The sequence below is a fragment of the Pipistrellus kuhlii genome, unplaced genomic scaffold (genome assembly GCF_014108245.1).
Source record: "Pipistrellus kuhlii isolate mPipKuh1 unplaced genomic scaffold, mPipKuh1.p scaffold_m20_p_7, whole genome shotgun sequence".
Lineage (NCBI taxonomy): Eukaryota > Metazoa > Chordata > Mammalia > Chiroptera > Vespertilionidae > Pipistrellus > Pipistrellus kuhlii.
Window position 1 is genome coordinate 67014012 of NW_023425573.1, and position 25338 is coordinate 67039349.

Consider the following 25338-nt stretch of genomic DNA (forward strand, 5'->3'; position numbering starts at 1 on the left):
CCTATTCAAAATAGCCCCAAACTGAAAACAATTCAAATATCCATCAATAATAGAATAAATAGCCGGGACCGGTTTGGCTCAGTGGATAGAGCGTCGGCCTACGGACTGAAAGGTCCGGGGTTCGATTCCGGTCAAGGGCATGTACCTTGGTTGCGGGCACATCCCCAGTGGGGGGTGTGCAAGAGGCAGCTGGTCGGTGTTTCTCTCTCATCGACGTTTCTAACTCTCTGTCCCTCTCAATTCCTCTCTGTGTAAAATCAATAAAATATATTAAAAAAAATTAAAAAATAGAATGGATAAATTATACAATAGTCAAATAATAGAATGCCATACAAGCAATGAGAGTGCACCAACTACTGCCACATGCAACAGCACAAAAGAGCCTCACAAATACAATGCTGAGCAAAGGAGTACATGTAGTTGTTTCCATCAGATTCAGGTTAGCAGGCTCAATCCTCGGTAGGGGCGTGCAGGAAGCAGCCAATGAATGACTCTCTCACATCATTGATGTTTCTCTCTCTCTTCCTCTCTGAAATCAATAAAAATATATTAAAAAAAAAAAAAAGAAACCAAATAAAATTCAATGAATGATCCTTGAATGGATCTTGAATTGAGAAAAAAAGTTATAAAGGATATTATTAGTATAACTGCAGAAATATGGATATTTTTAGATAATATAATTTACATTTCTTTAGCATGGTAACAGAATTGTACTAAAATCTGAAAATGCATTCTTTCATTATATTACCAGATGCAATTTTGTTCTAATTTGGTTGAAAAGTCTACTGCATCTTAATGACAAATCAACTATTTAATCACTTTTGTATTTGGGAATCTACTACTCAATGGTATTTAAAAAAAATATTTTTCTATTGAATTCAGAGGAAGGGAGAAGGACAGAGAGACAGAAACATTAATGATGAGAGAGAGCTATGCCGCCTCCTTGCACGACTCCCTACTGGGGGTCGAGCCCATAAACCAGGCATGTGCCCTGACCAGGAAATCGAACTGTGACTGAACTTACTCATAGGGTGATGCTCAACCACTGAACCACACTCAATGGGCTCAATTGTTTTTGTGTGTGTGTGTGTGTGTGTGTGTGTTTTATTGCCCTCAGGGATGGGGCAGAGCATGTATTGGTGGGTGTAGACCCCAGTCTCCAAACGAGGCTGGGGCCCTGCTCAGAGCCAACAGAAACTCAACCAATTTTTTAATTATTAGAAGATACACATTCAAGCATTGAAAGTGAAATGAAATATCTGAAACATTCAAATGAATCAGCAAAAAAGGTGGTCATTTTACTATTCTTTAAACTCTTTGAGAATGAAACCTTCCCAAATAAAAGGTTAGAACTCATGATACTATATATTATCTTTCCCATGATAGAAATAACAGGAGTGGATTGAGGGGATGGATGAAAAAGGTGAAAGGGATTAAGTAGTACAAACTGCCAATTATAAAAATAGTCATGGGGATATAAAGTACAACACAAAGGATATAATCAATAATATAATAACTATGTATGGTGCCAGATGGGTACTAAATTTATCGGAGTAATCATTTTGTAAGGTACCTAATGTCTAATCACTGAAGCACACCTGAAACTATTATTGTATATCAACTATAATTAAAAATAAAAATTAAAAAACACACACAAAACTTCACTTTCCCACTGAATTAAATAGCACTTGACCTACCCCACAATAAAAAGCCACCTGTCCTATTTCTTCTCATTCCCACCAAGTCTCCAAATCCTTTTCTTAATTTTTTATTTTCTACTTCACCCAAAGGTGGTCCAAGTAAGAGTGCCCAGTGATGGGTTTAGTGTTGGCCAAAGAGAAGGAAACAAAAGAGGATGATTCCTTGTGAACTTCAGTTTCCTGCTGCTGCTCCTCCAGCCTTCTACCATTGCTCACCACTGTGAGAGGATCTATCCTGCTGTTCACATCAATATCCTTACCATGCCCAATTCCTTCAAGAATAATCAGGCCCTAACTGGTTTGGTTCAGTGGATAAGAGCATTGGCCTGCAGACTGAAGGATGCCAGGTTTGATTCTGCTCAAAGGCATGTACTTTGGTTGCAGGCACATCCCCAGTAGGCAGTGTGCAGGAGGCAGCTGATCAATGTTTCTCATTGACGTTTCTAACTCTCTATCCCTCTCCCTTCCTCTCTGTAAAAAAATCCTATCTAACAAAAGAGTGATATGCAAATTGACCATCATTCCAACACACAAGATAGCCACCCCCATGTGGTCAAAGATGGCTGCCTCCATGTGGACACAAGATGGCTGCCACAAGGGGAGGGCAGTTGGGAGGGATCAGGACTGCAAAGGAGGGCAGTTGGGGGCAACCAGGCCTGCAGGGGAGGACAGTTAGGGGAGACCAAGCCTACAGGGGTGAGCAGCTGGGGGTGACCAGGCCTGCACAGAAAGATAGTTAGGGGTGAACTGGTTGGCAGGAGAGAGCAGTTAGTGGTGATCAGGTGGGCAGGGAAGGGCAGTTAGGGGCAATCAGGCCAGCAGGGGAGCAGTTAGGCATCCATCAGGCTGGCAGGGGAGTGGTTAGGAGGTGATCAGGCAGGCAGGCAAGCGAGTGGTTGAGAGCCAGCAGTCCTGGATTGTGAGAGGGATGTCCCACATTGGAGAGGGTTCAGGCTGGGCTGAGGGACACATACCCACCCTGTGCACGAATTTCGTGCACCGGACCTCTAGTCAATAAAATAAAAAAAAGAACAATCAGAATCTATGTTTTTCTGAAATAAAGCTGATTTTTAAAAATATATATTTTATTTATTTAATTTTAAATATATTTTATTGATTTCAGAGTGGGGGAGAGAGATAGACCCATTAATGATGAGAGAGAATCATTGATTAGCTGCCTAATGCATGCCCCCATTGGGGATTGAGCCACAACCTAGTCATGTGCCTTTGACCGGAATCAAACCTGGGACCCTTTAGTCCGCAGGCTGATGCTTTATCCACTGAGCCAAACTGGCTAGGGCATGAAGCTGATTTTTATAGAGTCCTGAACAAACCCAAATACCCAATGTCAGCAATCATGTGGAACCTTGTTTCTCCATAGGATCTATGTGAAACAAGAAAATGTCAAGTCTAAGGAATTTTTTTTTTTTTTAATTTTTCATTGTATGAGTATTTTTTTTTAAATATATTTTTTATTGCTTTCAGAAAGGAAGGGAGAGAGAAAGAAGCATCAATGATGAGAGAGGATCAGTGATTGGCTGCCTCCTGCATGCCCCTTACTAGGGATAAAATCCCCAACCCAGCCATGTACCCTTGACTGGTGAAGGCCGATCCTCTATCCACTGAGCCAAATCAGCTAGGGCTAAGGGATTTTTCTTAATGTTCATATAACATTAAGTGGTTTTAAGTAAAAAAAAAAAAAAAAATCCTATTTATCTGTTTAACTCATATAACTTTTAAGAATCATAGTAAATTGCCAGTACTGGTTTGGCTCAGTGGATGGAGCGTTGGCCTGCAGACTGGGGGGTCCCGGGTTCGATTCCGGTTGGGGGGGGTGAGCCTTGGTTGTGGGCGCATCCCCGGTAGGGGGTGTGCAGGAGGCAGCTGATTGATGTTTCTCTCCCATCGATGTTTCTAGCTATCTTTCTCTCTTCCTCTCTGTAAAAACTCAATAAAATATATATTTTTTAAATCATAGTAAAAAAACTATGATTTACTATTTACTAAATCATTGAAGTATTAAACTAGAAACCAATAGCCAGACATTTGTATTTGATTATCAGACCAACCAATAACATGTGACATTTTGTAGACACCCACGTATGCAGAACCCAGGCTCAGTACATAGTCATAAAATTAGCAGAAATTCTTGCCTATCTGAAACTTATTATCCTATGGCATAGAGAAAGAAAGGCAAAAGTGACAGATGGAAACACTTCTGTTACAAAATGCCAATGAAGCCCTAGCTGGTTTTGCTCAGTGGTTAGAGTGTCAGCCCATGGACTAAAGGGTCCCAGGTTCAATTGCAGTCAAGGGCACATACCTCAGTTGCAGGCTGGATCCCCAGCCCTGGGTGAGGCAACCAACTGATATCTCTCTCTCTCTCCCTATCCCTTCCACTCTGTCTTAAAAAAAAAAAAAAAAAAAAATCAGTGGAAAATGTCCTCAGATGAGGACTAATAAAAAACAAAACTAACAAAAAACCCCACAAAATGCAAACAAAAAAGATTCTTTGAATGGTCAGACCTAAAGCTGACTCATGACTTCAGAGATACAGAAGAAATTTACTTCCAGAATTGATCTTTCTGGATACAAACAAGTATCGATAGATCAGGTAATAAAAAAGTTTTCAACCCAGAATTCTTAAACTTCATTTGTACAATTTTAGCTTTTACTCAAATTAAGGAAATAACTGAAAACCACTGTCTTTTTAATAAACTACTATTCACAAAATTAAAAGCAAACCTTTCCACTTTGACAGTGAGGTCCTCCGAGGGTCTTGGATTTGAATATCCGCTAGCCTCCTGAGATGAAGTGGCATGGTCTGATTTTTCTCCTCCTTATTTATTAAATACAAAGAAGTAAGAAAAATATTTTATTTAATGCCAATTTTTAAATGGTACACATTTTTTTTTTTTTTTTGTTACAACATTTCTTAATCTGGTGTCTTAAACATTACATATTTTTGCTAAGAATGGAGAAGATAAAAAAAATGAGCTATTACTAATTCTGAAGTATGGATATGAATACAATCTCATATAATAAAAGGCTAATATACAAATCGACCGAACAGCGAAAGAACTGGTTGCTGTGACGCGCATTGACCACAAGGGGGCAGATGCTCAATGCAGGAGCTGCCCCCTGGTAGTCAGTGCACACCCACAGAGGGAGCCCCACTCAGCCAGAAGCTGGGGTCATGGCTGGTGATCGCAGCGGGGGCAATTGGAAACCCTCCAAGGCTCCCAGACTACAAGGCGCAAGACAGGCTGAGGGAAACCCCCCACTACCAAGTGCACAGATTTTGTGCACCGGGCCTCTAGTCCCATTTAATAAGAGTAATATGCAAATTGACTGTGCCTCTACCAGCCAATCAGGAGTATGCAAATTAATCCAACCAAGATGGCTGTGGCCATGGAGTGAGCAGGAGGCTTGGATTTCCCCAGCAATGGAGAAAGCCAAGTTTCCCACACATCCTGGCCGGCCAAGGCCTCCACTCAAGGCTACAAGGTTTCAATCATAGAAGATAAATAAATCCCAGATACCAGGGCCTCCGCTTGGGTCACCAGGGGGCGTGGCTGGCCTGCAAACCACCACAAGCCCATCGCCCAGGCCACCCCATGCCCCAAGGGAACCCCCACCTTGATCTGGGACACCCTTCAGGGCAAACCAGCTGGCCCCCACCCGTGCACCAGGCCTCTATCATATCTAATAAAAGAGTAATATGCAAATTGACCATTACTCCAACATACAAGATGGCCGCCATAAAATGGCCAGCAGGGGAGGGCAGTTGTAGGCAATCAGCAAGCAGGGGAGGGCAGTGTAAGGGTGACTAGGCCAGCAGCAGAAGGAAGTTGGGGGCGACTGAGCCTACAGGGAGAAGCAGCTGGGGGGGAGAGGGGGACCCAGGTTTGCAGGGGAGAGCAGTTGGGGATGACCAGGCCTTCAGGGGAAGGCAGTTAGGGGCAATCAGGCTGGCATGGGAGTGGTTAGCGGGTGATCAGGCTGGCAGGCAGAAGCAGTTAGGGGCAACCAAGAAGGCAGCAGGTAAGCAGTTTGGAGCCAACAGTCCTGGATTGTGAGAGGGATGTCAGTAGGATCGGGCCTAAAAGGGCAGTCGGACTTCCCTCGAGGGTCCCAGATTGGAGAGGGTGCAGGCTGAGCTGAAGCACACACATAGGTGAGGATTAAAAAAATTGGATGTTTCTTTCTCTCTCTCCCTTCTGCTCTGAAATCAATATAAAAAAAATTAAAATGAAGTGAAGGAGTACTTTTACTATATCAAAATGTACACTGAAAATTACCTGTTGCGCAATCTGACTTTTTATCAGAAGTGGGTGGTGTCTCAGAAAGTTCTACATTTCTTGACTGAGAGTTTTCAGAAGTACTGTTAGGATCAAATGAGGTGGAAGGAGTAGAGTGTGAACTTTCTGACTGGCTGCCATTTGCCTCTGATGTTTCACCTTTTAACGAGTGCATCTAGAGAGAAAACAGATTGAAATTTAAGTTAACAGATAAAAATCTAAATTTACCATGGCAGATGAGACAATAATAAGTCAAAGTATATACTTTCCAAGTAGATAAATCTAAAATATATAATCCTAAACATGAAATAATCTTTTTATGAAATTCTACTATAAACTGACAAGAGCATTAAAAGTAAAATGTTGCTTTTCCTTCAAATCACAATTCAAAGGAAGAAGTTACAAGCTATCTTAGTCATTTTCTTAAAGTGGATACAAATGAGATATTGAGTAAGGTCCTTAAAATATACCAAGCAATATACTGCTAGATATCTTAATGTGACAGGAACTCTCTTGCAACAAAGAGTGCTATGAATTATGGGACTGGGTAAAGAAAAGGGGAAACAAGAAGTCACGTAAGTATTAGGTACAGGCACCTCTAACTTCATAATGCTATTTTCAAAAACAGTCCAGAAAGAGTATGTACTACCTTTCCAATTTAATGGCATGGCAGGTCCCTGAATATACAGAGCACTTGCAAAAATAATCCAGTGTCAAGTTCCTGGCTAATCATTTTCATATGTTTATACAAAGAGCAATTATGTTCCTTCTTACCTGCCGGACTTTGTGAATTCTGGTAACAAGTTCATCTGCAGAAATACTTCCTGCTATTACTTCCAAGGGAATTCCACTGTCTCCAATAAAGAAACTGGATGGAACACACACTACAGGATCTGTACAGTTTAATTAAGTCTAACAATTCATGGAAAACCAGGGAATAATTTTATGAAACACTACTGATAACAAAGCAAAACATCTTTTGTGAATTCCACAAAATAACCAGCTAACATGTTTACAAAATAATTTCAATTACTGCATGTGACATGGGAATTGATTTATGATTTATTTGTATTACATATCTGAGTGGAGAACATATACTACATTCCCCTCTATCATAACTTTTATATCTATATTGCCTCTTGCCAACTACTTCTAACATGGCATCCATACTGCTCCATACTATTTTTTAGATGCTTGCAATAAACTCCCTATGATTCCATTTGCTACATTGTACTGTCTCAAAGGACACTTAGTAATATAAAGTTCCATCCTATATAATAAGAGGCTAATATGCCAATTGTTCCCTTGACTGGGAGTTTGACCGGGAGTTCGACCAGGGGTCAGGGCCGGCCGGCAAACCGCCCATGGCCTCTCCCCCAAGCCAGCCCCATCTGTGCCTGAATTCATGCACCAGGCCTCTAGTTAACAAGGCATAAGTTTGTAAGTAAAAATGAGTAACTTATAAATTTCATGAAATAAAGGAAAAAAAGGTAAATCCTCAAGCAAATATGTAAAACCGATTCTTTATTGAAAGGATACAGATTTGTGAAAATTGTAGGCAGGCTTCACTGTAAAAAAAACAAAATCAAACAGAAAAATCACTAGATGAATATATGTTTCCCAAATATTAAGCTGCTTTTATAAAAATTTACTATACCAATTACAAGCATTTTTCTAAAACTATTGGTTCCTTAAAAAAAAAAAGAAAAAAAGAAATATAATGCCTCAAAAACAAAAAAATACACATTAAAATGATAAGATTCTTTTTTTAAAAAAACTATTACAGCTCAATAAATATACAGTTCAGTAATATTTGAAACAGACTACACTAAAATTTGCTTTATGCAGTTTGTTAATACTGAAAATTTTAAATAAAGTTTCTAAACTTAGAGGATAATTTCTGAAATTTTTAATTTTGATAGTAACTGTCAAACATTATTCATTCTGATATTATTAATATCAAAACCACATTGCAATTGCTAATGAATTGTTTCCAGTAATTGATGGCTACTGCTATCATCATAAAAGAGAAATAACAGGGCACTATGCTCTTTTGTAAGCTGCTTCTAATGGAAGACATACTATCATCTATGAAGTAATCTTAAAGGGGGGAAAAAATCTAACCTGAATCCAACTGTCAGAGGAAAAGAGGACAGAGGAACAAACCAAATGACACAACAGAGTTGCAATCAACAAAATCCATACTGGAGGAAACTATGGTATTTTCAAAAAATAAATTGCAAAGAAAAAGAAAGAGATATAGAGGGGAAGCTGCTACACTAAGAGACTTAAGACATGACAATGTGTGAAACTTGATGGATCCTAAACCAAACTGCAACAAATTAAATTAATATTAAAACTGTGACTCTGATAAGATAATTACAAATTTGAGCACTGGGTGGATATCTAATATTAAAGAGTTATTATTTTCTTTTTGAAGTATTCTAATTGTATCAAAAAATTAAGAATCCTTATCTTTCAAAGACATACTAAAATATTTATAGATGAAGTTATATGACTGAGATTTGTTTCAAAATTATATAGGATAAGTGGAAATGGATAGGGGTTTACATGATATAAGACTGATCAAGAGTTGACAATTACTGAAGTGGGAGACAGTATATGGGGGTTTATTAACACTCTTCAGTCACTTATATGTTTGAAATTTTCTGTAATAAAAAATATTTTTTAAGGGGGGGGAAGGGATATATTAAATAAAAGATTTGTGGATAGTAGGTACTATGAAGGACCTATAAATGCACTTATTCCTGTTAAACATCTCCTGCCTGGCCCTACCCAGCTGTTGTGGCTCAGTGGTTGAGCATCGACAAATGAACCAGGAGGTCACAGTTTAATCCCCAGGTTGCAGAGTCAATCCCCAGGAGAGGCCATGCATGAGGCAGCCATCAATGATTCTTCTCATCATTTGTTTCTCTCTCTCTCTCCCTCTTCCTCTCTGAAATCAATAAATATTTAAAAAAAAAAAAATTAATTCCATTCCAAAAAATAGAATTCAGAAGAGTGGTAAGCCTTTAAGATATATTCAATAAATGATTTACAGTTACTTCCAAGTTCTTAGAAGCTGAGGCTCACAGTATTTTTGTATTGCTGTTTAGTAGACTAGGAGAACTTAAGTTTTCAGCAAGATATAATGATGAATTTGGAAAACAGCAATCCAAATTTAACAGCCTAATATGCCTTAGATAAAAAACAACGTTCTTATAATCTAAAAGCATCACCATAATCACAACCAAAAACTACAGTTGAAATTAAAAAAAAAAAAAAAAAATTTAGGGCATGCAAGAGGTAGCCAATTGAGATTTCTCTCATCAATGTTTCTCTCTATCCCTCTCCCTTTCTCTCTCTAAAAAACCAATAAAAGCATTTTTTTAAAAAACCCAAAAGATTAAAACATTAAGCAAACCTTTTGGTATCGATTTTAATAGCAACAAAACTGTTTGAAGATGCTTCTGTCACTTTCTCATCTTCCCAACTTGCAGCCATCTGTGTAGACTGCTCATCATCACCTAGAAAACATTTCAAGGATTCTTATTATATAAAGCCAATATTTGCTGATTCGTTTTTCCTGGAAATCTGAAATTGCAAATAAAATATAATACAACTATTTGTTTTCTACCAAATTTAAAAACTGAATTTTTCCATTAAATGTAAAGTATGAAAAGTATGACTATGCATTGTTAATACAAAGCAATAAAAAGCACAATATTGCCATTTTGTATCCACAATAATTACAAACCATGGGTACAAATGTAGTGACTATTTTGGCTTTTCAAAGGATTTTAGATATAAATGTACTCTGCCTTTATGAAGCACCTTTCTGTTGAGTTCAATATCCTCCACAATATTTATTCTCCAGAATTCCTCCAAGGTAGATAGAGGCAGGTACAAGTCTGTTTGTAGTCTTGGACTTGCTTTTTCTTATAGGTATGCTAATCATAAAAGTTATGCTGACCCAAAACTAATCTATGGTGGAAGTGCTAGGAAATTAACATGAAGAAATCTTCTGGGCTGCTGAAAATGTGGGTATCTTACCTGGATGACAGTTACACAAATGTACTCATATGAAAAACTTCATCAAGCTGTTTCACTTAATGTATCTCATCTAATATACTGTATGTTATGCCCCAATGACAAAATTTTAGAACTTACACCTATCAAGATATTATTTCCATTTCTGTTAACATAACCACTTATGGCTAGACAGAAGGAAACTTACCTGAATAAGTCACAGAAAAATATTTCTGACATTAGCAGAGCTAAGCACTTTCTCAAAAGGCGAGCAACTTTTGCCAATTTACAGATTTAAAAAAAAAAAAAAAAAGACAAAAAAATACACATTTCCAGGCTACATTTTTCATTTTACAAAAATGAGATCATTCTACACCTGCTGTTTTGTATGCTGCTTTCATCATCACCACCCAATTTATTAGCTTTCCCCATCTCAGTTATCTGTTCATGCTAAGTCCATCCCTTCAGGTCTCAGGCTAAATCTTTAGTTACCATTGACTTCAGTTGATTCATCTACAAATAGTTGACCCTTGAACAACACAGGGGTTAGGGGGCACAACCCCCCCCCCCCCCCGCAGTCAAAAACCTACATATAACTTTTAACTCTATGTATTTATTGAAAAAAGATCAGGTAGCCAAAACTGGTTTGGCTCAGTGGTAGAGCGTCGGTCTGTGGACTGAAGGGTCCCGGGTTCGATTCCGGTCAAGGGCATGTACATTGGTTGCAGGCACATCCCTGGTAGGGGGTGTGCAGGAGGCAGCTGGTCGATGTTTCTCTCTCATTGACGTTTCTAGCTCTCTATCTCCCTTCCTCTCTGTAAAAAAAGCAATGAAATATATTTTATTTAAAAAAAAAGAAAAAAGACCAGGTATAAAGGGACCCATGCTGTTCAAGGGTCAACTATATATCCAGAATGTAATTATCTCTTACCACACTCACTGCTACCACCCTGACTTATGCTATCACATCTCACATAGATGATTGCGATATCCTCCTAATTGGTTTCCCTGCTCAGTCTATTCTTAACACAGCAACTTTCCTTAAACTTTCAGATCACATCAACCTCTCTCCAAATCCTACAATATCTCCCTATTTTCCCTCAAAGTATAAGCCAAAGTCCTTACAAAAGTCCAGTTATCTCTGTCCTCATTTCCCTTTACCTTGTTGCTATTCCTTTCCTTCCTATTCCTCAAATTATGAAAGACACCCTCATTTTAAGGTCTTGGTACTAGATGGTTCCTCTGCCTGGAATGTTCTTCTCACAGTATCTACATAGTTAACTATCAACTACCATAAGTTCTTGCTCTAATACTATCTTCTCAATAAAGCTTTCCCTAATCACCACTTTAATAAACTCATACACCCTTCAGATATTTCCAAAGGTTCTTTATTTCTTGTGTGTTTTTTTTCTGTTACATATATCACTTTTTAATAGAGTATGTTTTTATACCTTGTTTACTGTTTATTCTCTGTATCTTCCATGAGAATGCAGCTCCAGAAGGGCAAGGATAGTTTTCATTTTTACTTAATTATATGTAATAACTCAAATGCCTACAACAAAATCTGGCATATGATAAGTAGATGGAATGTAGCAGACTTTCAAAAACTATTTTGCAGAATATACAGGTAAGTTTTTAATAAAGTATCTTGGATATTTACAATACTTGACTAATGCTGCACTTATGAGTATATTAGAGGCCCGGTGCATGAATTTGTACATTGGTAGGGTCCCTCAGCCTGGCCTGCGGGGATCAGGCCGAAACTGGCTCTCCCACATCCCCAGAGGGGTCCTGGATTGCGAGAGGGCACAGACCAGGCTGAGAGACCCCACTGGTGCACAATTGGGGCTGAGAAGGGACTGTCCGGCCCATCTCGCCCTGTCCCCATCGGCTGGAACTCATCAGCAAGCTAACCTACCGGTCAGAGCGTCTGCCCCTGGTGGTCAGTGTGTGTCATAGCAACTAGTCCAATGATCAAACGAACGGTAGGACACAGCATATATGATTTTGTGTGAGAAGAAACTCAGGAATATCAGAAATAGGAGCTTGAGAAATCTGGCCTTGGAAATAAAAACAGGGACTTTAATGTATCCACAGATACACACAAGATCAAAATGTTGAAGCACGATTTCTGAAGGAGCATAGATGGCGGACTGAAGCATTCTGCAGCAAGCTGGCCTTTGCACCAGGTGGGCCGGCTTCCAGCCCATCCAGCGCTTCTGCTGGTTCATGTTAGGAAGAACATTTTTCCTTGACTTTTAGGTGCTTTTATATCCATCTCGAAAAGAAAAAATTCTGAACTCAGGATTTGGCAAATACTTCTGTGTTGTCTGCTGGAGTGGCAGTCCTGCCTCTTCTATCCAACTGCTTTCTGTAATCTTGAAATGCAGTTACCCCTCCTCTATACTTTACCTCTATACTCTACAGAAGAACTGACATTTTCTTCCGCCAATTGCTTACTTGTAAATAAATTATTTTGCAAGCTGAAGGGTGATGTTTAATTTGAAACTGGTGCTTAGATGGTGATATTTGTGAATTCTTTACCTTAAAAAAAATTTTTTTTTAATTGATTTTTTACAGAGATGAAGGGAGAGGGATAGAGAGCTAGAAACATCAATGAGAGAGAAACATCGACCAGCTGCCTCTTGCACACCCTCTCCTGGGGATGTGCCCGCAACCAATGTACATGCCCTTGACCGGAATGGAACCTGGGACCTTTCAGTCCGCAAGCCGACGCTCTACCACTGAGCCAAACCGGTTTTGGCGACTCTTTACCTTTTATTCCCAGCAAGAAGACCATATAAATGGCAGGTGTGGGTGTGAAAAAACAAAAAATAAAAGATTGAAGCAGCAGATGGGGAAAAGTATCATTTGTCATGACATCATTTTGAGCACATCTTAAGGCACTGTGTGTGGGGGGGGGGGAGACACTATGGGCTGTAGAGATATGTAAAACTCCAAATCAATGACATTCTCACAATAAACACTTCTTAGAGAAGACTGTGAGGCATGAGGGACGCTTTCATTCATTCTTTCATACATTCACTGTTTTATTCCACATTTATTGTGTGCTAGGTATTGAACTATAAACTAAATATAAAACAAACCCAGTCAGCTTGGTTCAGTGGTTGCTGACCTATGAACCAGGAAGTCAAGGTTCAATTTCCAGACAGGGCACATGCCCGGGTTCAGGGCACATGCCCGGGTTGAGGGCTTGATCCCCGATATGGTTGTGCAGAAAGCAGTCGATAATGATTCTCTCTCATCATTGATGTTTCTCTCTCTCTCTCCCTCTCCCTCTCCTTTCCTCTATGAAACCAATAAAAAATATTTAAATAAACAAGTAAAACAAATGAAACACTGTCTGCCCTCAGTGGAGATTAAAATCTAATGGTACATACATACCCTCCCTCCCCAGAGTTTTGTGTCCATTGGTTGTACTTATATGCATGTATACAAGTCCTTCGCTTGATCCAATCATCTGCTGACAGGCTGCTATGAACATAGGGGTGCATATATCCTTTCTGATTGGTGTTTCTAGTTTCTTGGGATATATTCCTAGAAGTGGGATTACTGGGTCAAATGGGAGTATGGGGGGGGGGGGCAATGTTAACATATGTACACAGATAATAATTTAATAAAAATAAATAAATAAATAAATAAATAAAACGGGGGGGGGAAACCTAATGGTACAGAAAAAAAGTACTTGTTTAGAATAACTACAAATCTTATCCTATAATAATAAAAGGCTAATATGCAAATTGTCCCCTTGACCAGGACTTGGACCAGGGGGCAGTACCATTTACTTAGAAGTAGCAGCACAACGGGGGAGAAAACAGAGGTTCAGGCAGTAAATATACTTTTAGGTTTGAGAATCCTATGAGGCATCCAAGGGGAATGTTAAGTAGGTAGCATAGATCTGCTACTTCTGAAGTTTTGTTGTACCAGATGTCACCTCCCCACTAACAGTATCTGTCCATGACCCAGTCTAGTAGCAGCATCAGCTGTTACTGAATGGAATTATTAATTGCCAATGAAAAATCTTTAATTTCTTAGTTTTAATACATTATGAACTATGCCAAGGGGTTAGATGGGCCTACAATTTTAATAAGAAAATACTCTCTCCTTAGTAGTTAGTATCAGCAGTATCCAAAGTAAAGATACTTTTTAAAAATTTTTTATTGATTTCAGAGAAAGGAGGAGAGATAGAATTGGCTGCCTCCTGCATACCCCCTACTGGAGATCAAGCACTCACAACTGGGCATGTGCCGTGACCGGGAATCAAACCATGACCTGGTTCAAGGGTCACTGCTCAACCACTGAACACCAGTGCCAAAGTAAAGGTACTTAAAGAAAACAGTACAAACTCAGAAGCAAAGAACTGCAGACCCTAGTAAAGCCAGCAATTCCAACTTAGAAAACCTCCATCTATTTTAACCCAAAAAGGCAGTAAAGAGTACCTATCAATGAAATTTTAGCTCGCTAGCAACGCTAGTCAGTGAACTGACACCTCAGCTTCAGGATCCTTGTCAAATTATTCTACCTTCCCAAGAACAGAATCAAAATCTTTTTCATTTTTTAAAACAATGATTTGAGGCCATAGCCATTTTGGCTCAGTTGATAAGAGCATCAGCCTGCGGACTGAAAAGTCCTGGGTTTGATTCCAGCCAGTGGCACAAGCCCAGGTTGTGGGCTCAGTCCCCAGTAGGGGCATGCAGGAGGCAGCCAATCAATGATTCTCATCATTGATGCTTCTATCTCTCTCTCTCCCTCTCCCTTCCTCTATGAAATTAATAAAAATACATTAAAATATTTTATTTTTAGATTTGAGTTGAGAGAGAGCGGAAGGAAGGAAGGGAGGGAGGAAAGGGGGAAAGAGAGGCAGGGAAAAAGAAATGCTGACTTGTTGTTCTACTTATTTATGCATTCATTGGTTGATTCTTGTATATGCCCTAATAGGAAATTGAACCTACAATCTTGGCCTATCATGGTAGGTTATTCTAACCAAATGAACTATCTGGCCCAGGACCAGTTTTCCTTTTTTCAATTTACATAGTTATACTTTGAAAATCCCTGTTAATTTGTTAACTAGTAGCAATCTCTCCAGTCTCCTAACATCAATATTTTAATATTCTTTATTTCATCCATGAAAAATTCACTTACCAACTTGCCTAAAATGTTTCCCACTTGAGTAGTTATATGAACCAAAGTTAAGACCATTCCTTCCAGCTATAAAGATTTTTTTTTTAATTTTCTACCGAGTTAATGTATTATTATTAAAGTCTCAGATCTAAGATAACCATAAATTCTGGCCATATGCTTCAGTTATGAACAAATATCTAGGCAGTGGTCGGCAAACCACATGCAGCTCTTTGGCCCCTTGAGTGTGGCTCTTACACAAAACACCACATGCGGTGCGCACGTACAGTGGGACTGAAACTTCGTGGCCCATGCACAGAAGCTGGTTTTCGGCTCTCAAAAGAAATTTCAATCGTTGTACTGTTGATATTTGGCTCTATTGACTAATGAGTTTGTCAACCACTGGTTTAGGCAGTTCCATGACACTATTATCTATACAAATTCCTAAAAGGACACTAATCTTACCTAAAAGCCAAAGGTATTGTGAAAGGGTCAAGGGACAGACTCTGATAGATTGCTAACCATATTCCTGCAAATAGTTATCCACAGTTTCTGATACTCTAAAAACATAGAATACACGCTCATCAGTAAAAAGTTAACGGAAAAAGGAATATATACACACAAAGTCCCGAAACCTATAACTTTATCTTACTATTATAATAATTAGCACTACTATTTCCAAATGGATTTTCAAATATTTGTTAATTAAATCTAGAAATATTTCTTTCAAATTAACTGATTAGCCCAAAAGTACCTTATAGGGGAACATTCAGACATCATCAATTGTGCTTTTTGCTTAAAACCATGACTACCATTTAATCCTAGATTTCCTAATTTCTACACCCATTTTAATAATCACAGCAAGTCTACAACTGTTCATTTTTTTCCTTAAGAAACAAACAACAAAAACCACTTCCTTTTTAAGCTGCTAAAAAAAAAAATTTGTCAAGACAATATGTAAATCCTTTCTGTGACCCTGGTGCAAGTACTTAACCACTGTGTACATAGCTTCCTCATCTATAAAAGAAGATAATAAAACCTGATTCTACCTGCCACAAGACTCAATAGAGATTTTATGGAAAGAACACAACTTAAAATGTCATAAAACTATTATTGTACTCTTAATCAGCATGGTATCTTATCATTTCACTTTCCTATTTAATTTACTTTTTCCCCCTTACAGGATTACAGCTGGTATTTTATGTGAAATATAAACTGTGAAACAGCGTAAGAGAATATGAACTACTCGAACTCTTCTAAATGAACAGCACTAGAGATTTACCTATAAATTTAGCATGACAAAACAATGATAAATTTCCAGTTTCATGTTAACTGCAACAAGCATTTCACCAACTTGTTCTCATTGCAGTGCATAAAGCCACAGAGCCATTAGTCCCCCAAGAGTCATGAGTTAATAATGAGTAAAACATTATTGAACACAAACAGGTGAAATAATACACTTCACATGAACAGTAGCCACAAACACTGATTCGGCTCAATGTAATGAGAATCGGCAGTTCCCCCGAGGCATAGGTTTACTGTAAATCTAGAAGATTTCAGTAATAAAATAGGGGAGTAATAAAATACGGAGCGCATTAACCCAGAGCAAACCGGGTAAATATCTACACATTCTGGAAATTGTAGATATTAGACCAGAAAGATAACAAAACAAACAAAAGACAACAAAAAGAACCAGGTACAGAGCGCCTACTCCTCAACACCAGGTAAAAATAAATAAGCAAACAAATCGACTTGCAACAAAGCAATGATTCACATTAGACCTTCCCCACTATCATTTAAAAAAAAAAATCAAACCTATATATACACAGCTCAACAGTTCGCGTTTGGGGGACCCAGGAACGCCCATAACCGTGACCACCAGGTGGTCTCCCTTTGTTGTTACCGATGACACAGCTTCTTCCCGACGGTCGGCAACTCATGGCCAACCCAGCTGCCCGCCCGGAGGCCTGGCCGTGGCCCCACCTCCACCAGGAACTACGCTCGGGTTAAGGCATCCGAAGTGGGTCCCCCGGGGCCGAGAGCCCTAAGGGGGCGCGGGGGGGGGGGGGCGTGTCTGTGACCCGCCCCCTCGCCCCCCCCGGAGGCGGGCGAGATGCTGGGCGGGGAGCTCCGTGCTGGGCCGCTCGCGCCTCCTCGCCCCGGGCGGAGAGGGGTCGACGGGCTCCGCGCTCGGGGGCGAGGCCGAGACGAGGCCTCCCGCCAGGGCCGTGGGGACCAACAGGCGGGGGTGGCGCTGAACGCCTAGGGCCGGGCAGCCCCAGAGCGGAGGCTGTGAACAAGGCCTGGGGTGGGAGGTAGGCCGGAGAGCTGTCCGGCCCTATTTCGGGCCCCCGCCCCCTTCACCTGCCACGAACACCACGAAGACCGCGCCGCTCCTCTTGGCCGACGCGATGGCGGCCGGAATGGCGCCCTGGAACCACAGCATCTCTCCAACCTCGGCCTCCGAGCTCGCTGGAAGTGTTGTCTTCGCGGCCCGGAGCTGGCCCCGCCCTCCCCTTCGCCGGACCCCGCGGCCCCGGCAGCCCCAGCTGGCCCGCCCCCCGCCTCCGGCTCCGCAGGGACGCGCACACGCAGCGGTCTTCTGGGACGCGCGCAAACGCGCGGGCCACGTGATGCCGCACGTCGCTGTTGGCATGGAGTCCCATTGCCTCGTCTGGTTGGCTAGTGGGCGCGTGCGCGCGCCCGCTAGGCCGTGGGCCCGGCAGTCCCGGAAGTGGGAGGAGCCCGCGGAAAGGGTGACTAAACAGCGACAGTTGTCGGCGGCGCCCACATGAGGCATGATGGGAATTGTAGTCTTCCTAGGCTTGTTCTCCTTCGGTGATTTCCGGGCACGGCTAAGGGGGCAGCAGTGAGAGCCACTTAATCTATAAAGGGGAAAGAAAGGGGCAGTCACTGATGCTTTGCCCATGTTCCTTGAGAACTGTATGGAGGAAATAGTCCCCACTCCGAATGGAATCCTGCTTATTTGGGAACAATGTAATTCTCTATTGCTATTAGTGGCCTTTGTGTGCTGGGGTTGTGTATCTCTCAGTATAGAGTTATATGGGCTTTGTAGGGGCTTAGTGAGAAGCTTTGATTTCTACTGAACTTCACCATCCCAACCTTGAAGAAAAGAGAGGATAAAAACACATGACAGTCACCTTCTGTAATACAGCCCATGTACCTCGAATGTCATTAACTAGAGAGCATTACACAACCTAAAAACAACTACAGTAGCTATACTTACTATGGCTGTTTCCTAAGTAATGATTTATTTTCCAGCTATTTTCCATGGTAAGACAAAAGAGAGGAATAGATACTGATTTTGTTTACAATTTTAAGTGAGAATGGTTTATTATCAAGGTATGGCACTTTAGCCCTAGCCAGTTGCAATGGTTAGAGCATGGGTCCATGGACTGAAGGGTTTGATTCCTGTCAAGGGCACGTACCTTAGTTGGGGCAACCAATCTATGTGTTTCTCTCATCTCTCTCTCTCTCTCTCTCTCTCTCTCTCTCTCTCTCTCTCTCTCTCTTCTGCCCCCTCCCTTCCACTCTCTCTAAAAATCAATGGAAAGATATCCTTCCTTGGATGAGGATTAAAAATAAATATCAACTAAAATCCAACCTGCCTTAAAAAAAAGAAGATATGGCATCCTAGATGGTTTAGCTCAGTGGATAGTGAAGGGTCCCAAGTTCAATTCCAATTCCGGTCAAAGAAATATGCCCAGGTTGTAGGCTCAGTCCCCAGTAGGCAGCATGCAGGAGGCAGCCAATCAATGATTCTCTCTGATCATTGATGTTTCTATCTCTCTTCCCCTTCCTTTCTGAAATCAATAAAAATAAGAATATTTTTTTAAAGATATGGCTTTTTGTGGTTGGTTGCCATTAAAATGAAAACTTCCATATTTAATAATTTCATGAAATTGGCATAGTCTCTAATAGCTACTAAAGTCTTATATGATTTATTTAAAGTTGCATATGCTATCACAGTATACATTCTATAGTAATTAAATTTCTCTTCTAGCAATACAACCATTTGATAATCTTTGCAGAATTGAGGAGGTGCTACATCTGAAACGATCCCTTTCCTGAAAAAAAAAATAGTCTAAAAATAGCGAACAGATTGCATTTTAATTTTTATTTACTTTTTCCAATCAGGTCTTTCACACAATGTTATTATAAACTGATTATAGACAGCTGCTGCCTGCACAGGACACCTTTCCTCAAGAAGAATTAGAGTTGGTCTTCAACGTCAACTTTTTAAGTGGATGTCTTAAAATTCAATCAACCTATTAATTCTCTCAGTAGAGCAATTGTTTTAATTATTCCCAATGTTTTAATTATTCCTTAACTATTTTAAGAATCATAGCCTTTCATTCTTTCATCAAATGTTTATTGCTCTCCCACTATGAGGTAGGCGTTGTACTTGGCACTGATAATGAAGTGAGGCGATCTAAGGCCCTGCTTTTGTGACTTCAGACTGTTCTAAAGAGGAAGGCAGACATGGAACAAGTGATTGTGAATAATGATGAAAGCCAGAAGAGGGGTCGTTTTGAGTGTGTCAGAGGCGTGATAATACATACGACCATGGAGAGTGGGGTTGGGAACGGACTTCTGAGAAAATGACTTGCCAGGAGAAGTATAGGTAGGCGAAGGAGAAGACTGTCCCGGATGAAAGAAACAACAATGTAAGGCTGTGGAGCAAGTGAGAACAGTGCACTTGAAAAAACTGGGGGAAACCACCATAGCTGGTTTGGCTCACTGGATAGAGCATCGGCCTGGGGATTGAAGGGTCCCAGGTTCCATTCCAGTCAAGGGCATGTACTTTGGTTGTGGGGGTGTGTAGAAGGCAGCTGATCGATGCTTCTTTCTCATTGATGTTACTAAATCTCTATCCCTCTCCCTTCCTCTCTGTAAGAAAACCAATAAAATACATTTAAAGAAAAAAAAATGCAGAAATGTCTAGTGCAGCTAGAACATAGAAAGGGGAGTGTAGTGTAAACAAGCCTGGGAAGATAAGTGAGGATTAGCTCACACAGGGCTTTCTTTGGAAGTCATGTTAAGAGTTGCAGGCAGGCCGAGACCGGTTTGGCTCAATGGATAGAGCGTCGGCTTGGGGACTGAAGGGCCCGGGTTCGATTCCGGTCAAAGGGCATGTACCTTGGTTGTGGGCACATCCTCAGTAGGGGGTGTGCAGGAGGCAGCTGGTTGATGTTTCTCTCTCATCAATGTTTCTAGCGCTCTATTCTTCTCCCTTCCTCTCTGTAAAAAATCAATAAAATATATTAAAAAAAAGAGTTTCAGACAGTTTTCTAAAATCTGTAGAAAGCCATTGAACTTTAAACAAAGGTGTTATATATAAGACTTTGTGTCTTCAATATGCAGCTGTGCTGTAATTTCAATGAATTGCAGTGGAAGTAGAATGGGTGAATGTGAAGAGAGTAGTTAAAGAGACTATTGTCTACATATAAGGGAAATGGAGAGGTAGCTACTTCTGATATTCTGGAAGCAGACTGAACAGGTTTTGTGGATTGATTAGGCATGGAATTTGAGGAAAGAGTAGTTAAGAGTCGTGGGCTTGATCCTCAGTAGGGGACATTTAACCAATCAATGATTCTCTCTCAACAATGATGTATCTATCTCTTTCTCTCTCTCCCTTCCTCTTTGAAATCAATAAAAAATTTTTTTTAAAGAGTAGACAGGAAGCCGAAACCGGTTTGACTCAGTGGATAGAGCATTGGCCTGCAGACTCAAAGGACTCGGGTTCGATTCCGGTCAAGGGCATGTACTCTGGTTGCGGGCACATCCCAGGTAGGGGGTGTGCAGGAGGCGGCTGAGCGGTGTTTCTCTCTCATCAATGTTTCTGACTTTCTATCCCTCTCCCTTCCTCTCTGTAAAAAATAAATAAAATATATTTTAAAAAAAAGAGTAGACAGGAAGACATATTGGGTTTCTGTCTTGTATAGAAGTGGCAGTGAGGTAGGAAATATTAAAGGGCAGGTTGGTGGGGAGGAGTTCATGAAGACATGAGTTCAATATTATACAAGTGTTTACAGTGCTGGAGCGGGATTAAAGTGGACATGTTAAATTAAGTAGGTAGCCTGCCCAGTGTGGCTCAGTGGTTGAGCATATGAACCCAGAGATCACCAGTTCGATTTCTGGGTCAGGGCACATGCCCAAGTTTCAGGCTCAGAACTCCAGTAGGAGGGTGCAAAAGGCAGCTGGTCGATGCTGTTTCTCATCAATGTTTCTATCTATCCCTTTCCCTTCCTCTCTCTAAAAATCAATGAAAACATACTTTTAAAAATATGCAGAGCGATAACAGATTTGGAGCTCAGAAAACATTTCTTACCTAGAGATAAGAATTTGAGATTTGTCTTCATGTAGAGGACTATTGAGGCTCTGGAGGAGTATGCAGTGAGATAAGAGTATATGACTGAGGCTTTAAAACCTCCAACTTCTACTGGGTTGTACAGACCAATATAAACCAGAAGAGGAGACTCAGGAGAGGTAGTGGAGGTGGGGGGGGGGGGGGGCAGCGTGTATATGGAGGAAAATGGGAGAGTGTGATACCAAAGAAGCCAAGAGTAGAGAAGTTTGATAAGAAAGGATGAGAAGTAGCTATGCTGATGCTGCTGTTGGGTCAAATAAATAAGATTTTTAAGTGTCTATTGTTCTTATCCCTGGCTGGGGTGTCTTAGCTGGGCACCATCCTGGGCACCCAAAGGTTGTGGGGGGTTTTCAGTTCCTGGTCAGGGTTGCATGCTGATCGCTGTTTTGTTCTCACATCAATGTTTCCCTCTCTCCCTCTCCCTTCCTCTCTCTCTAAAATTCAAATTTGAAAAAAATCTTATTGTCCATTGTTTTTAGTAGCATAGCGGTGATCAATACCTTAGCAAGAGGGGGTTTAGTGGGTTCTTCTGTGCAGAACCCAAATGGCAATGGGTTGAAGGATGAGGGGAGAGAGTGTAAAGGGAAGGAGGAAGAGAGGGCATTTGCTGGACAGGGACTTGGACTGGGAAAGACAGCCCTTTTAAAGACTGGAGAGACTTGGACACAATTGAATGCTAGTCTTGGACAGTGAATACTCAACCAGGAGGGAGGCTTCTATGAAGATGGGAGGGAAAATGAGAAATATGGCATATGTGCTAATAGCTCACCCAACAATCTTTTTTATTATTATTATTGCATCCCTTTACCTTCCCCCACCCTTCACCCCCCATTATTTCCTACTGGCAGAGAAGGAGAACTTCTAGATACATGTTTTGTTTTTTGTTTTCAGCCCACCCTGCAGCCGGGAACACCTTGTAGAAAGCAGGGGTTGACACCTCTAGGATAAGATTTCCAAATGAAGAGAGTCACATGGAAAAAAGTATAAATCTTCTTTCCTGGACGCGGTCTTGGGCATATGAGGCCTGCTACTGCTGCTGCTATCTTGTGGCCACGGGCACAATATCGCCAGCTCTGAGGGTGGCAGAACAGAATGCGGAAAGTGCTGTGTCTATGATGATACAAGTCTTGTCTTGTGAGATAATAACTGTCCTCACTGGGTGGGCTGCTGTAATCACCACCATTCTAAACAGGCTGGAATGGGACCACAGCACAGGCAGACAGAAGAGACCCACTTTCCGTGTTAACAGGAACATGACGTGAAGGTGAGAGGGGGGGGGGAGAGAGAGAGAGAGAGAGAGAGAGAGAGAGAGAGAGAGAGAGAGAGAGAGAGAGAAACATTGATTTGTCCCCTGACAAGGGGTCGAACCCACAACCCTGGGGTATCAAGTAGGAATGCTCTAACCAACTGAGCTACCTGGCCAGGGCTCTTTTGTGTTGTTAATGAAAAAAAAAACAACCATTGAAACCTGTAAAGAATTTTTTTATGAGTTTATTTGAGCCAAAACTGTCGACATATGCTGGGAAGCAGAACCTCAACGGATTGAGATAATGCTCCGAAGAATGGCGGGTTACATTTCTCTATTTATACACTGAAATCAAAGGAGGGACATAAGTGGGTTACATGAAATTCATTGGTGATGGAGTAAGGAGGCAGGAGAAAGCAAAGCGGTGGGAAACTCCTGGGATTGGATAAAAAGTAAAATGATGGACGTGTACTCAGGTGAGTGCAGGAACAATTAACATGGTAAAGAAGGAATTTGAGGCATCTGTCCTGGCGCCCACCACATTTGGTTGTTCCCCAGGGGCTCCGGAAAAAGGGAAGTTACAAGTTACCCAGACATCTCACAGATATGTTATCTTAGAGGCAAAAAGGCAAATGGGCTCAGTAAAAAGATCAAAGTTGATCTTTGGGAGAATATCTGAGACATGACTACCTACTATAACCTGTTAGATATTTAATTTTCAAACCATCTTTTGTGGTTATCTTAGGTCTCTGGGTTTGCAAGACTGCCACGCAGGCCTTCCCTGAGCTTGTCAGGTTAGCATGTGGCTTTTTTCTTTCAATCCTTTTAATGTCAATGTAGTAGATATGTGGTGCCCAAACCAGAGCCCTGCTTCAGAGCCACGGCACTCACTCCCCCAGCTGCTGGAGTGCTGGTGGCTAAAGGCTCAAAGCCATGAGCTTCTCCAAGGGTTGTGCTCAGCCGAGGGCACCAAGGCCTGGGTCCTCTGCCTCATTCTGGCCTCCAAAGGGCCTCCTATCCCCAGCCTCCCCCTGGGGTCATCCTAGGCCTCCGTTACAACTGCATTTTACTAATGTTGTTAGCAACGCAGTTCACTCCCTAATAAATGTCCTGCAGCAGATCTTCTCTGTCTGTTTCTGTGAACCCACATGAGACAGAACTCTAATCACTTCTCTTTCTGCCTTCTCTCCAGTCCGTCCCACAAAATGATGTCATATCCATCTTTCCCCAAAATTATTTTTACCGTGTTATAATACTTTCCGCTTAAAAAACTTCACTAGCTCTGGCCAGTGAGGAGAGAGTGACGGCTGCGGAGCCATCAGTGGACGACCTAAGGGAAAGCGAGGCCCAAGCCTGTGCATTTAGTCACCGCCTTCGGAACCACCTCAGCCATGCTCAGCATTTGAGACCAGCCAACACCGTTTGTTGTTGTTGTTTTTAACCTTAATTTCTTTGACTGAACAACCATGAGCTCCCAGATTCGTCAGAATTATCCCACCGAAGTGGAGGCTGAGGTCAACTGTCTGGCCAACCTGCATCTGCGGGCCTCCTACACCTACCTCTCTCTGGGCTTCTATTTAACCGTGATGGTGTGGCTGTCCAGGATGTGGGCCACTTCCTCAGAGTGCTGGAAGAGAAGAAGCTCAAGGGCGCTGAGCTTCTTTTTAAGATGTGAAGCCAGCTAGGTGGCCGCATTGTTCTCCAGGACGTGCAGAAGCCTTCCCACGATGAGTGGGACCAAACTCAGGACGCCGGGGAAGCTGCCCTGGCCTTAGAGAAGAACCCGAACCAATCCCTTTTGAAGCTGCATGCCCTGGGTTCTGCCCATAAAGACCCTCATCTCTGTTACTTCAAACACGTCCTGGATGAGCAGGTGAAACTCATCAAGAAGATGGGCGACCAGCTGACTGACTACCGCAGGCTGGCCAGCTCCCAGGCTGGGCTGGGTGGTCCCCAAACTGGGCTGGGCAGCCCCCAGGCTGGGCTGGGCGACTCCCAGGTTGGGCTGGGCGGCTCCCAGGTTGGGCTGGGCGAGCATCTCTTTGAAAGGCTCACCCTCAAGCATCACAAGGAGCCTTTGGAGCCCAGAGGCCTTTGAGGGGCCCCTCTGCATTCCCTTCGTGTCTGGCTTTTGCCTGAGCCTCTCCCTGATACCACTAACCATTCTTTTAACCAACCTGAAGCCTGCTCCCATGCATTAGACCAAATGGAAACAATATAAAGCTTTTGTATCAAAGAAAACAAAATAAGAAAAGTAATTCAATTTTTTGGCCCTGGCCAGGTAGCTCAATTGGTTAGAGCACATGTGTCAAACACAAGGCCCGCGGGCCAAATCCGTCCCGCCAGGCCTTGCAATGTGGCTCGCACAGCGCTGTCATCACTGCACTCCGCTGCATTTCCATCACAATGACAGTTTATGACTGTTCAGTAAACCATTCGGCCCGCGATTTAGGCTGGATTTTAGATTTTGGCCCCTTCTCTGATTGAGTTCGACACCCCTAGGTTAGAGCATCATTTCAATATGTTGGATCC

The 25338-nt window shown here is 41.7% G+C and overlaps 1 protein-coding gene, 1 long non-coding RNA gene and 1 pseudogene across 2 annotated transcripts in view; 1 reads left to right on the forward strand and 2 right to left on the reverse strand.

The window, feature by feature from the left end:
• The window catches only part of UBXN4 (UBX domain protein 4), a 32889-nt gene extending 15126 nt beyond the window's left edge, over positions 1-17763 (reverse strand). Inside the window, exons 1-6 of the mRNA XM_036421210.2 lie at positions 17534-17763; positions 9426-9528; positions 7541-7569; positions 6776-6894; positions 6002-6176; positions 4446-4539 (exon numbers count right to left, since the gene is read on the reverse strand). Coding sequence (XP_036277103.1) covers positions 4446-4539; positions 6002-6176; positions 6776-6894; positions 7541-7569; positions 9426-9528; positions 17534-17615 — 602 coding nt within the window. The 5' untranslated portion in view covers positions 17616-17763. The remainder of the gene's footprint in view (positions 1-4445; positions 4540-6001; positions 6177-6775; positions 6895-7540; positions 7570-9425; positions 9529-17533) is intronic.
• LOC123651680 lies at positions 12027-14702 on the reverse strand. Its single transcript, XR_006740561.1, has 3 exons — positions 13714-14702; positions 12806-13417; positions 12027-12574 (listed from the first exon to the last, which is right to left on the reverse strand). It is a non-coding gene; the product is annotated as an uncharacterized LOC123651680 (long non-coding RNA).
• Positions 17764-24103: 6340 nt separating the features above from the next.
• Positions 24104-24919, forward strand: LOC118709268 (annotated as a pseudogene).
• Positions 24920-25338: the final 419 nt, after the last annotated feature.